The sequence below is a fragment of the Dama dama genome, chromosome 8 (genome assembly GCF_033118175.1).
Source record: "Dama dama isolate Ldn47 chromosome 8, ASM3311817v1, whole genome shotgun sequence".
NCBI lineage: Eukaryota > Metazoa > Chordata > Mammalia > Artiodactyla > Cervidae > Dama > Dama dama.
In genome coordinates this window covers 28,227,764-28,241,074 of record NC_083688.1, presented here as the reverse complement: position 1 = coordinate 28,241,074, position 13,311 = coordinate 28,227,764, and the positions used below count along the sequence as shown (strand labels likewise).

The 13,311-nt window shown below is 49.5% G+C and overlaps 2 protein-coding genes across 6 annotated transcripts; one reads left to right on the top strand and one right to left on the bottom strand.

The window, feature by feature from the left end:
• Nucleotides 1–13: 13 nt before the first annotated feature.
• LOC133060866 (mitochondrial chaperone BCS1) lies at nt 14–3,915 on the top strand. 3 transcript variants are annotated; one of them, XM_061148736.1, is made up of 8 exons: nt 14–201; nt 1,425–1,793; nt 1,895–2,034; nt 2,244–2,438; nt 2,659–2,722; nt 2,953–3,122; nt 3,352–3,469; nt 3,603–3,915. In XM_061148736.1, exons 2-8 carry the CDS (start codon nt 1,474–1,476, stop codon nt 3,853–3,855), a joined length of 1,260 nt encoding a protein of 419 aa, XP_061004719.1. In that variant the 5' UTR covers nt 14–201; nt 1,425–1,473; the 3' UTR covers nt 3,856–3,915. The 3 variants fall into 3 exon arrangements, with proteins under 3 accessions (XP_061004719.1, XP_061004720.1, XP_061004721.1); XM_061148737.1 differs by lacking the exon at nt 14–201 and adding an exon at nt 208–386; XM_061148738.1 differs by lacking the exon at nt 14–201 and adding an exon at nt 458–1,202.
• Nucleotides 3,916–4,350: 435 nt separating this feature from the next.
• On the bottom strand, nt 4,351–13,167 carry RNF25 (ring finger protein 25). 3 transcript variants are annotated; one of them, XM_061148733.1, is made up of 10 exons: nt 13,094–13,167; nt 10,639–10,713; nt 10,311–10,413; nt 10,155–10,222; nt 9,987–10,056; nt 7,050–7,121; nt 6,810–6,953; nt 6,384–6,476; nt 5,199–5,333; nt 4,351–4,984 (listed from the first exon to the last, which is right to left on the bottom strand). In XM_061148733.1, the coding sequence occupies exons 1-10, from the start codon at nt 13,132–13,134 to the stop codon at nt 4,424–4,426; spliced, it is 1,362 nt and encodes a 453-aa protein (XP_061004716.1). In that variant the 5' UTR covers nt 13,135–13,167; the 3' UTR covers nt 4,351–4,423. The 3 variants fall into 3 exon arrangements, with proteins under 3 accessions (XP_061004716.1, XP_061004717.1, XP_061004718.1); XM_061148734.1 differs by having other exon boundaries at nt 6,384–6,473; XM_061148735.1 differs by lacking the exon at nt 6,810–6,953.
• Between the last annotated feature and the right edge of the window lie 144 nt (nt 13,168–13,311).

Sequence of the window (13,311 nt, the reverse complement as noted above, 5' to 3'; positions counted from 1 at the left end):
CCCCCGCCCCGCCCCCGCCCTCACCGCCCGTGGCCTTGAAGCCCGAAGAATACCATCGAGAGTTGTGGAGCAGAGTGGTGTGGCCGTCTCGGTGGGAGTGACGGGAAGTAGATGAAAGAACTCGGGGGCGAAGCCAAGTGGAGAGTCCCCAAAGAGCCGAGGGGTGAAACCATCGAGAGGAAGGGCCAGAGAGTCATGGCGGTAAGGGGGAGGAGTGAGCGATTGCTGCAAACCACGCTGCTGGACGCGCGAGCTGGGGTGTGGAGCGGGTTCGGCAGGAGGCTTCTGGGCGTCCGACAAGGACCGGGAGCGGAAAGGACTTTGTCTGTGACCTTCCACGCATAGAAATTTTGGAATTCTGGATCCTGTTCTGAGCTTCAGCAGAGGTCACTGCTGTCAATTCACCGTACTGCGTGCCGGCATACAGCAAACCGGCGGGGGGTCGAGTGAAGTGTGCTAGAAACGATTTGACCTCCTACCCCTTCGGGATCTTACAGCCTAGAATCAGGCCCAGTCACATTTTATCGCGGGGCGGGGGGTGGAATTCGGGGATATCTCCGTGGAGAAGGTAGCAGATGGGCGTGATTTGAACTCTGTAGAGATCGGGGGAAATAAAATGGCCATTCCGAGTCAAGGAGGAAGGAGGCTTGTATATTTGTTCAACAGAGAGTATTGGGAACTAAGCCATTAAAGCTACGTGGGCCCCGTGTTGTGGAGGCAGAGGAGTTTTCACCTAATTCAGAGACCTGTTGAGAGCCAGTCATTGGAGGTGTTGGAGGAGGGAAAACTAATGGCATTGAAGCAGAGCCTTATGAAGAAAAATCGACCCCTGTGTAGCAGCAGTTTGGTGAATGAAGCATGACCAAAGTGGAGATCCACTAAGATGCCACTTCAAGAATTAAAATTAATTTTGAAGACAGTTTAGGTGGGAGGTAATTGCAGGGCTAACAGGGTATTAGCATGTAAAGTAGATGAGAGGATACCTGGAGAACATATTCCGGGATAACAAGGCATGAGGATATTGACAGGTTGACAGAAGAGAGTAACTTCTTCATCCCCTGCTCATTCTGGCCAGTTGGCCCCTTTCTATCTCAGCTGGTCCCAGGAACCACAAAAATGCTGTCCACCTATTATCCTGAAGTCAGTTATATCGTTCAGTCAAATTTAAGGAATCTCCAGAATAGTCATCTGGCAGGACACAGGTATGAAACAGGATAATAAAAGGCAAAATGAGACAAATGGCTCAGAGTCTCATCCCTTGGGTCCAGCACCAGCCCCACCCCACGAAGGGAAGATACTGAAGCACATTGTAATACTGACCTGTCATTCCTCTCCCAGCTTCTGTGGGGTGGGAGAAGAATTTGAGTCCTTTTTTTTAAACTAATGTTGTGCTTTATCCCATCTCTACTGCTCCCCATCTCCAGGTCTTGAAAATGCCTCGGGGCCCGTGAGGTTCAGTGTTTTCCTTTCAAGATGCCCCTCTCAGACTTTGTTCTGGCCCTGAAGGACAATCCCTACTTTGGGGCTGGATTTGGGCTGGTGGGTTTGGGCACTGCCCTGGCCCTGGCCCGGAAGGGCGCCCAACTGGGCTTGGTGGCATTCCGGCGCCATTACATGATCACACTGGAAGTCCCTGCTCGAGACCGGAGCTATGCCTGGTTGCTTAGCTGGCTCACCCGCCACAGTACCCGAACTCAGCACCTCAGCGTCGAGACGTCGTACCTTCAGCACGAGAGTGGCCGCATCTCCACTAAGTTTGAATTTGTCCCCAGCCCTGGAAACCACTTTATCTGGTAAGGCTGGAAGCCAGAGAGGGCTCTGAGAGTGGAAAAGGAGAATGAGAGGAGGTGGACTTGGCCTGCTTGTTCACCTCATTTTGCTTGTTCTTACTCAGGTATCAGGGGAAATGGATCCGGGTGGAACGGAGCCGAGAGATGCAGATGATAGACCTGCAAACGGGGACTCCTTGGGAATCTGTCACCTTCACGGCTCTGGGCACTGACCGAAAAGTTTTCTTCAACATCCTAGAGGAAGGTATGGGATGGCATAGACAGCCTTTTGGGGGGTAGGGGGTGGCAGTTGCAGGGATGGAGTATTTGACATCAAAGGAAGAGAAGCTTGGAGAGGCCAAATAGGAGGATCTGGGCCCATGGGAGCAGGGCCAGGGGACCGTTTGGGCACAGTTCTGCCTAGTAGCATGGCAAAGGGTAATTATGGGTTTTGTTTCATCTTCCCCCTCCCAGCTCGAGAACTAGCTCTGCAGCAGGAGGAAGGGAAGACAGTGATGTATACTGCTGTGGGCTCTGAATGGCGCCCCTTTGGCTATCCACGCCGGCGGCGGCCTCTGAATTCTGTGGTTCTCGAACAGGGTCTAACTGACCGAATTGTCAGAGACATCCGGGAATTCATTGATAACCCCAAGTGGTACACTGACAGAGGTGAGAAGCAGCTGAGGTCTTGGTGGCCAGGTGGGGCACATATAAAGCTCTATCCTCATCCCCATAGATGAAGGGGAAATAAAGGTTGCCTAAAAGGAATGATTTCTTCCAATGCCAAGGCCATCAGGCCTCCAGGGAGCAGGGTTGGGGATGAGTGTGGACATCTGGCGCAGAGTACATGATTCATTTGTCTTGATGATCATCCTGGGTGTATTCCTAGGCATTCCCTACAGACGTGGCTACCTACTCTATGGGCCCCCTGGTTGTGGAAAGAGCAGTTTTATGTGAGTAGAGTCAAACTTCTCTTAACCCTCAAACTGGAGAGAAAGTGGGCTGGTGGGGCTGGAAAGGGAAACAAATGTGGGGAACAGGAAAACATGAGGCACATGGAACAACAGTGTGAGGTGATAGAAGGGTTAGGCCTCGGATTCAAAGCTAGTACTGGGAGGAACAAGCAGTTAGACCCAAGGACCAGTTCCCAGCTTGCCAATTACCTATCACCTCTCCTCCATAGCACAGCCTTGGCTGGGGAACTGCAGCATAGCATCTGCCTGCTGAGTCTCACAGACTCCAGTCTCTCAGATGACCGGCTCAACCACCTGCTGAGCGTGGCCCCACAGCAGAGCCTGGTGCTCTTGGAGGACGTGGATGCTGCCTTTCTCAGTCGAGACCTGGCCGCCGAGAGTGAGTGAGGGGGGTGTTCACGGCACAGGTGGGGAGAGGGGGTATTTCTAAATGAGCAACAGTGAAAGAAAGGAGAAATCCAGAGAGCAGGTGGAGGACACCTGGGTTAGCAATCAGAGTCCACTGGAGACAGGGATAAGTAGGGGGGCACGGTAGGCAGGGAGCAGAGAGGGATGCTAATTTGAAGCAGGGCTGTGCTCACTCACGCTTCCTCTCTGCCTTCCTCCAGACCCAATAAAGTACCAAGGTCTAGGCCGGCTCACCTTCAGTGGGCTGCTCAACGCCCTGGACGGTGTGGCTTCCACCGAAGCACGCATAGTATTCATGACCACCAACCATGTCGACAGGTAAGGAGTGAGGTATTCAGACCTGGAGGCAAGACTCAGCGTCTCTGGAGGATCAGGAGTTTTGGAGGAACCATTTTGGGGGGTGCCAGTGGCACTGCTGCTCACGACTGCTTTCACTGCCTTCTCCTTTTAGGCTCGACCCTGCCCTGATACGCCCCGGGCGAGTAGACATGAAGGAGTACGTGGGCCACTGCTCACGCTGGCAGCTGACCCAGATGTTCCAGAGGTTCTACCCCAGGCAAGCAACTTCCCTCGCTGAGACCTTTGCAGACCGTGTCCTTCAAGCTACAACGCAGATCAGTCCTGCCCAGGTGCAGGGCCACTTCATGCTGTATAAAAATGACCCTGTAGGGGCCATTCAGAATGCAGAATCTCTGCGGAGCTGACAACCAGGCTGTGCCTAGCTTTCTTCTCCTCCAGGAGATTAATAAACACCTGCCAAGCTACTCTAGTGTCTGACTTCCCTCTTACCTCCCCGTGTTGGCACTTGAGTAAAAGCCTGGGGCTGTAAACATAGATACCTCCAGGGACCCTCAGGTATCCACGTATACAAATACTAGGGACACAGCCTCCCTAAGACAAAATGGGAAAGATAGACTGTAGTACTATCCCCCACCTAAGGTATTCAAATACATATAGACAGAGATGCGGCCGCATGCACAGTGGCTTATGTAGCAGGGTGGGGCCTGCATAGTCTGCTTAAATGTTGGCCTCTTCTAGTTTTCCTTGGAACCCGCTATTCTGGCTGAGATATTACTCTTCCTTTATCTAGACCTCGATCTCTTAGAAGAGACTTCAGAACAAAACTGGGGCTACTCTGGCATGCTCGTCTTCCTAGAAATTTAGAAAGAGCCACGCTTCACGGGTTAGGCACTGCCGAGTAAGGAAAGCCAAACAAGGCCAATCTCTTTATTACCCACTCCCGACCCAATTCCCTGTCCCCCCACAGTACTGCTAGGAACCATCCTCTGACTCGAGGCTCACAGGTTCTCTTCGAGTACCAGGCCGGTAGGCTCCCCGACCCCGAGGCAGGCGGGGGTAGGAAGAAGCCGGTGTCCGACTCTTGGCGCGTTCCCAGTGGGCACAGTCCCGAGTCCTGCGGGGTGGGGGACCCTGCCATTCTCCAGGCCCCTTATCTTGGGGAGGACCTTCACCCCCTTGGTTACATGACTTTAGGTCCATGGACTCCTTGAGGGGCCCCTCAGGAGACTGCAGTTCCTGGGTGTCACTGGTACCTTTGAGGGTATTGCACTCCCCTCCTTTCAGGTGCCTCCGTTCAGGCTGTCTCCATGGGCCTCGACTGGCCCGGCGGGGATCGAGCACAGCTTTCTGGGTCTCGCCCAGCTTTACAGCCCCTGGGGTCTTCTCACATGTGTACTGGGAGGCCACAGGCAGAGGTGCTGACAGGGCAGTGTGAGTAGCTGATGTGGTGGATGGTTCGGTGGCAAGGGCGCTGGGCTGGTGGGATCCTCTGGAGACATCTATAGCTGACTCGGATTCCAAAGGTGCAGGAGGCTAGGAGGAAGTGAGCAGAGGCAGTGACAGAGATTCCTTAGAGACAGAGTTCCTTAGAGCAGGGAACTGCAGGACCCTTGCCCAGAGTCCAAGCCGACTGCCATCAGCCTAGACCTCCTAGGGTAGAGCAAAGCGCACCCACGGGCCATGGCAGGAGGGTGCTGGTTAGGAAGGTAACTGTCATCAAGGGAGGAGAGGGAAACCCTTCTCTCACCTGCTGAAGGCTGATGAAGTACCGGTTACGTTCAGCCTCAAGGTCGATGATGCCTCCCCTCTCCTGCTGTCTCTGGTATAGCCTCTTGCGCTCTTCTTGCTGGCGCAAGCTCTCTGCATCAGGCTGGTACAGCTCCTGGAGGGAAAGGAGCAGAGTGGAACGGAGGGAAGAATAAACAGAAGGCAGACCTGAAATCCCTGCTCTTCCAGACTGCCTCAGGAGATGGGCTCAAGGTTCTTGCTTTTATCTCTTGGATTAGGCTCATTAGAGGGCTTCCTTCATAGCTCAGTTGGTAAAGAATCAGGCTGCAATGCAGGAGACCCTGGTTTGATTCCTGGGTTGGGAAGATCCGCTGGAGAAGGGATAGGCTACCCACTCCAGTATTCTGGCCTGGAGAATTCCATGGACTGTATAGTCCATGGGGTCACAAAGAGTTGGACATGACTGAGAAGTTGTGTTGGAGAAGACTTGGAGAAGTGCAGCCATGAAATTAAAAGACACTTACTCCTTGGAAGAAAAGTTATGACCACCCTAGACAGCATATTAAAAAGCAGAGACATTACTTTGCCAACAAAGGTCCATCTAGTCAAGGCAATGGTTTTTCCAGTAGTCATGTATGGATGTGAGACTGGACTATAAAGAAAGCTCAGCGCTAAAGAACTGATGCTTTTGAACTGTGGTGTTGGAGAAGACTCTTCAGAGTCCCTTGGACTGCAAGAAGATCGAACCAGTCCATCCTAAAGGAGCTCAGTCCTGAGTGTTCATTGGAAGGACTGATGCTGAAGCTGAAACTCCAATACTTTGGCCACCTGATGAGAACAGCTGACTCATTTGAAAAGACCCTGATGCTGGGAAAGATTGAAGGTGGGAAGAGAAGGGGACAACAGAGGATGAGATGGTTGGATGGCATCACCAACTAATTGGACATGAGTTTGGGTAAACTCTGGGATTTGGTGATGGACAGGGAGGCCTGGTGTGCTGCAGTCCATGGGGTCACAAAGAGTCAGACGTGACTGAGCGACTGAACTGAACTGATTGGGCTCATTTGGAACAAACTTTAGATTTCTACTGGGGGCCACACTTTACAAAGGGGGCTCAGGCAGCTTAAGCCCAATTCCAGAAGTCCCATTCGAAGCAGACAAGATGCCACTGATCTCGATTTAGATTAGAAGAGAGTTCTCTTACCATGGGCTGCTGGGGTTCAGGGGCTGCTTTCAGGGAAGCAAGATCATACACGAGTGGCTCTCTGCACACCGGGCACTGCACACCAACGGCCTTCTGAAAAGAGAGGCAAAATCACACCCTTGCTTCCCAGCCCAGGGCACTCGCCAGCTGGCCAGCCTCAACTGCGGAGGCTTGGGACAAAGGGCCACGGGCCTACCCACCCAGTAGTGAGCGGGGACAGAGCAGGGGCTGCTGAGCTAGAGGTCTGGGAACCTTCTGAAACCACATGCAATATGATTAATGTAGATATAAGGATGCTCTTTTTCCTAGACAGAGGTGAACTTTCATTCATCTCAAAGGTACCTATGACCCTGAAAAAGCTAAGGCGGCCCTGGAATGGAGGGATAGAAAGGCCGTGAGTCATGCAAACAGGGGTGAGGAGTTGACCTGCTCAGGTGCAGCGTGCTGCCGTTCCTGCTCTCGCTCCCGTCCCTGGGCCTGTAGCTCATGCTCCATGTGCTGGATGTACCGGGCCAGGCAGTGGCAGTGGAAATAGTGGTAACAGGGTGTTTTGGTAAAGGCCTCCTTCTCCTGGGGGGGGGGGGGGGGGGGGGCACTGTCAGCACTCTCCACTGAGCCCCTGTGTCTGTCACCTGCAGACCCCCAGGTCCCAAGAGAGTAACCCACCTGGAAACCATAGAGGCAGATGACGCACTGGCCATGGGGGATGTTGTTATCCGTGAGAATTTCCTTCCCTTTCTGAGAGGAGAGAAAAAGCTGTTCAAATAGGGAGGCAGGGGCCGGAATGGTGAACGAAGCTTGTCAGCTATTCCCAGGAGTGACTGGCGGGGCTGTCTCCCACGGGGCCAGTTTGCCTTGTGTTAATGCATTTCAGTCTTGGTGATCATCTCTGCTTAGAATCAATCTTCCCTATGCCCCACCCCTCCCCAGCAAATCTACCTAGCTCCAAAACCCAATTCAATTGTTTTTCCACTCATTAAGTCACTTGAAATACATCCTGGGGATGAAAAGAAAAACAAAAAAAAAAAGTGTTCAGGTAAAACTCACATCTTCTGGGAGGCCTTTCTTTAAGTATCTCTCCCTCAATGAGCCTCTTGTGGAGTCAGCTTTCAGAAAGAAAGGGAAGGCATGGACACCCCAAACAGACACAGAATTGGAAAGGCAGCAAGCTATGAAATACACATGTGCGCTATCACTTGGATAGCGACTACTCTGGAATTCCACAAAGTTCAAAGCTGCATCGTGAAGGCTGATTCAGAAATGTTACAGTGCTCCATGCCCATTCTGACTCCAGGCCACCCACCTGCATTCTTTTATGAACATTTTCCTTAAAAACTGAAAGCAGAGGAAAACAAGGCTACATTTGTGTTTCTGATCTCAAACAAAAGTTAGCTGTGTATATTAACTTGTAGCTCTAGGCATAATTTCATGTGGGTTGTTTCCTTCATTAGGGTAGAAACTCTGAGGAAAAGAACCATGACTCTTTCTAGTCAGCTCCATTGGCAGACTACCAGAGATCTCTTCAAGAAAAGTATAGAGATACCAAGGGAACATTTCATGGAAAGATGGGCACAATAAAGGACAGAAATGGTATGGACTTAACAGAAGCAGAAGATATTCAGAAGAGGTGGCAAGAATACACAGAACTATACAAAAAAGACCTTTATGACCCAGATAATCATGATGGTGTGATCACTCACCTAGAGCCAGACATCTTGGAATGTGAAGTCAAGTGGACCTTAGGAAGCATCAGTACGAACAAAGCTAGTGGAGGTGACGGAATTCCAGTTGAGCTATTTCAAATCCTAAAAGATGATGCTGTCAAAGTGCTGCACTCAACATGCCAGCAAATTTGGAAAACTCAGCAGTGGCCACAGGACTGGAAAAGGTCAGTTTTCATTCCAATCCCTAAGAAAGGCAATGCCAAAGAACGCTTAAACTACCGCACAATTGCACTTATCTCACATGCTAGTAAAGTAATGCTCAAAATTCTCCAAGCCAGGCTTCAACAGTACGTGAACCGTGAACTTCCAGGTGTTCAAGCTGGTTTTAGAAAAGGCAGAGGAACCAAAGGCAGAGGAGATCAAATTGCCAACATCTGTTGGATCATCGAAAAAGCAAGAGTTCCAGAAAAATACCTTCTGCTTTATTGACTATGCCAAAGCCTCTGTGTGGATCACAACGTGGATCACAACAAACTGTGAAAAATTCTTAAAGAGACGGGAATACCAGACCACCTGAACTACCTCCTGAGAAATCTGTATGCAGGTCAGGAAGCAACAGTTAGAACTGGACATGGAACAACAGACTGGTTCCAAATTGGGAAAGGAGTAGTTCAAGGCTGTGTACTGTCACCCTGCTTATTTAACTTTATGCAGAGTACATCATGAGAAACGCTGGGCTGGATGAAGCACAAGCTGGAATCAAGATTGCTGGGAGAAGTATCAATAATCTCAGATATGCAGAAGACACCACCCTTATGGCAGAAAGTGAAGAACTAAAGAGCCTCTTTATAAAAGTGAAAGAGGAGAGTGAAAAAGTTGGCTTAAAACTCAACATTCAGAAAACTAAAATCAGGGCATCTAGTCCCATCACTTCATGGCAAATAGATGGGGAAGCAATAGAAACAGTGACAGACTTAATTTTTTTGGGCTCCAAAATCACTGCAGATGGTGACTGCAGCCATGAAATTAAAAGATGCTTGCTCCTTAGAAGAAAAGTTATGATCAACCTAGATAGCATACTAAAACACAGGCATATTACTTTGCCAACAAAGGTCCGTCTAGTCAAAGCTATGGCTTTTCCAGTAGTTATGTATCAATTTGAGAGTTGGACTACAAAGAAAGCTGACTGCCGAAGAATTGATGCTTTTGACCTGTGGTGTTGGAGAAGACTCTTGAGTCTCTTGGACTGCAACGAAATCCAACCAGTCCATCCTAAAGGAAATCAGTCCCGAATATTCATTGGAAGAACTGATGCTGAAGCTCCAATACTCTGGCCACCTGATGTGAAGAACTGACTCATTGGAAAAGATCCTGATGCTGGGAAAGATTGAAGGCAGGAGAAGGGGATGACAGAGGAAGAGATGGTTGGATGGCATCACCGACTCAATGGACGTGAGTTTGAGTAAACTCCGGGAGTTGGTGATGGACAGGGAGGCCTGGTGTGCTGCAGTCCCTGGGTTTGCAAAGAGTCAGACGTGACTAAGCAACTGAACTGAACTGAAATGGCAGACTACCCTTCAAATGTTCATTTATGGCTAGACCCTCCAGGCAAGATCTCCAGCTACTATCAGTTGCCAATGCCAGGAGAATAAGAAACACACTCTTGATGAAGCACGAAAAATAGAAGTTAAAGAGGAAAAATAATTTTGTCAAGATGCTGGAATAGGCAACTTGGGGAAGCCACAGAACTGTCTTTTGGGGAGAGTTTTTGAAACAGAAGACAGTCTCATCTTTCTGGATCAGTTTAGGCCTTACCTGAACAAGAACTAAATGAATGTCTGCAAACATTTAAGATTCTCGACCCATAACCTCTGTTGAGAGAAACTGCTGTAGCTGGAAGGGAAGAATATTTATTTCTGCAGGCTAGCACACCTCTTACCTCGATGAGTTCATAGAGCATGGCAGTACCCAGCCCAGCCTCAGCCACGTGGCTCAGCGCCTGTGAGATCCTGGCGGGAGAGGGCAAAGCAGACATGAGGCCTGCCCCCTTCCCTCTCCAGACTGAGCTGCTTCCCACGTTTTCCCTGCTCTGACTAGCCCGACTCACTTGTGGATCTGTTCATCTGAGAGTCCTCGGGGGTTACGGATAGAGATCTGTGGCACCTCATGGGGATACTAGAGGGAGAAAATAACATGTTACTGCTAAAGCCCTCTGCCCCCAAGGCCTCTTCCCTTCCTCCCGTTGCTGCCATAGAGGCCTCACCTGTGTTGGGACCTGAAGCACCAAAGTGAAGCAGACATACTGGGAATCCTGGTCCTCTGCAGTGGCAGGGTGCAGGGTAATGTAGATTTCCCATGGCGACGACCTGCAGGTGGATGAAGTGGAGACCTGGGATGTGATTGTGCAGGTGCTTGATGGCAAGCGAGTGAAGTGGGCAGAAGAAGTGAGCATCAGGCTCTTTCTTTTGGGGTGATTAAAGAACAATGTTTGTCCACATGACAGATATATTTTTGAATCAAGGCTCACAGATACTGCATGGAATCCTCTTATTACCAAGGAGACTCCTGCCCCTCTCCAGTTGAACACGTACCTGCCATTTCCTTTAACCACCTGTAGTTCATCCAAGTAGATAGACTCTAACACTTCAACTTCAGAGGGAAGGACCCTAGAGAGACAGGGGGAGATTGACTTACTGTTACAACTCTTCATATTAAGTCCTACTAAGGTCAATGAAGGCTGGCTTTGTAGAAAAATGGCCATCTGTCTGAGTGTATTGCTAACCTCCATAAAAATTCAGGAAATGTTTCTAATTTGTCAAGTGGCCAGGTAGGAAGCATGGGAATCAGAGTTTTAGAGATCATTTCTGCCAAAAGATGAGGAAACAGATTTCCAAAAAGATGAAAAGACTAGCCCAAATTTAAAGGTTTAATGGAGGCAAAACTGGGACCAGAGCTAGGTGTCCAGCTCCCTGTTTTAAGTTTCACTGCACTGTTGGCTGTTAGTGGCCACCTCCCTGACCCAGAAATATGACATTCATTGATTAGCATTAAAGTTACCAGTACCACTTCTGGTTTTCCTTACATCATTGTTCATTATGGATCCCAGAGTCTACGCACACTGCCAATATCAGTCATTGCAAACCTCCTCAAAGGAGGTACCAACCTGAACAGAACAGATCTATGTGCTGTAAAGGCTGTGCTGCAAAGGAAGAGCCATCAGCCTTGGAATGAGGAACAGGTACCAATCACTTACCAGCTATGTGATCTGAGTAGTTTCTTTTATCTATCAGCCTGAATTACCCCGTCTAACACATATAGATACTATCACCCACTCTAGGGTTATCATGAGGATGAAAGTTGATTTGTTTATGCGAAGTGCCTAATAGTATTCTGACTATAGTAGTTAGTCTATGTCCCCCTTTTTTTCCTGTTTGTGTATAACCTTTTCCCATAAAAGGAAAGACAGAAGGATGTAGTTAATACTCAATATATTTATGATCCCTGTAGTCTGACTGATCTAGCTCAACGTGTCCAGGTCAGGATCCTGTGGTCCTGATGTAAATCAGAAGACACACGTTTCCTGAAAAGAAACAGGAGATGTAAGGCCACTGAAGATGAGTGACTGGCTTGAGGGCACAGCTTTACCCAGATAATATGTGGAAAGATACATGTTTGGTTTGCTTTCTCATACCTATATCTCATCCCTTCTTCACTAAGAACAGAGTTGCCCTAGCTTGATATGTGTGTGTGTGTGTGTACAGAGAAAGATTGATTCTCAAAAGTTTAAAAGTCTTTTTAACTCTTAAGCAGACAATATATAAAATAGATAATGTAGATAACAGTTGAGTAGTTCTGGTTGGCAAGAGTGTCAGAATGTTAGAGCACCACAGACTAGCTGTACAATCAATACTGCCCCTGTCATGGCACAAAGTGTCCCCTTAGAATATTAAAGTCCCCCTAAATAAGTTGTAAACCACATCCAGGAGGTCTCAAAAAAGGCCAGCACTGGCTGGGCTCCCTGAATCAATGAAACACTGAGGTACAGCCTCCATCAAGAGGTCCTTCAATACTTCACACACCCTACCTGTGACTTGGGCTCTGGATGTGAGATATGGGATGGGACGGTGGTAAGATGCTGACAGAAAAAAAGGGGAGGGGGAACTGGAAAATGCCCTAGAACTAAGAACATAAGTTTTGGAATCAGATAACCTGGATTCCTAGTGATAACTATGTACCTTTTGGCAAATCATTTTACCTCTTCAGGTCAAGCTGTCTCCTCAGGTGCTACAACACAGAGTTGCTAATGAAAAGGAGGCTTCTGTATGTTATAAATCCATCTTGAGTCTCTCAGCTATTCTGAGGTGGATGACACACCCACTTTTTTTAACATTTGAGGACACTGACTCACAGAAGCTAGGTGGCCTGGTCGGCATCACATAGCTAATAAAATGTGAAGTGAACCCATATTTATCTATTTCCAAACCTCAGAGTCCTTCTAGGTTATGGTCCCCTTGTTAAGAATGCTTAAGAGAAGGCCTAAGAGAGCTTTTGTGAGGTGTAAAGCTTTATTCAAACAACAGTCCTCATTAGTGCTATCGGTAAGGGAGAAGGCTGAGGCTGCGAAAAGCCTCAGCGAAACAGACTGATTCAAGGGGAATGAGGAACAGGGGACTGGAGGATATCGGTTCCGGAGATAAGGGATGGGGGAGAGATTTGATAAACAGGCATTCCCCCGCACCGGGACCCTGAGCAAATCCACTTCAGATAGAGAAAATGGGGCGGGGTGAAGTCGGATGATCGAACCAGATAAGGCGCGGCTCGAACTGGCCAGGCCGGCGCTAATGCAGTCTCCCGGGCAGATAAGCGCCCCTCCACCACCCACCCGTTCCTCAGCTCAGAACTCTCTTAAGTAGAAATGTCAGCGTCTTTAACATCCCTCATCCCTCGCCCCGCCACACACACCCGCCGTACGGACCGTCCGCGGCTGCCGCTAGTCCCCCGGACCGGATCCAGGCGGTCAGCCAAAGCCCATGCCCCCAAAGTTACCAGTCCTCATCCCCTGCAGCTGCCGACGCAGACACCGCCATGTCTTCTGCGGCCCGCAGCCGGAACCGGAAATACACTCAGGGCAGTCTGAGGCGGTGAGTTAAACAGGGGAGGGAGGGTGGCTAGCGGCCGTTTCTAGGCAACCGCCGACTCCGGGTCCTTAGATGGTCCTGATGGCCAAGGGACGGTTCGGAAGTGCCCTTAGGAAGTGCCTATGG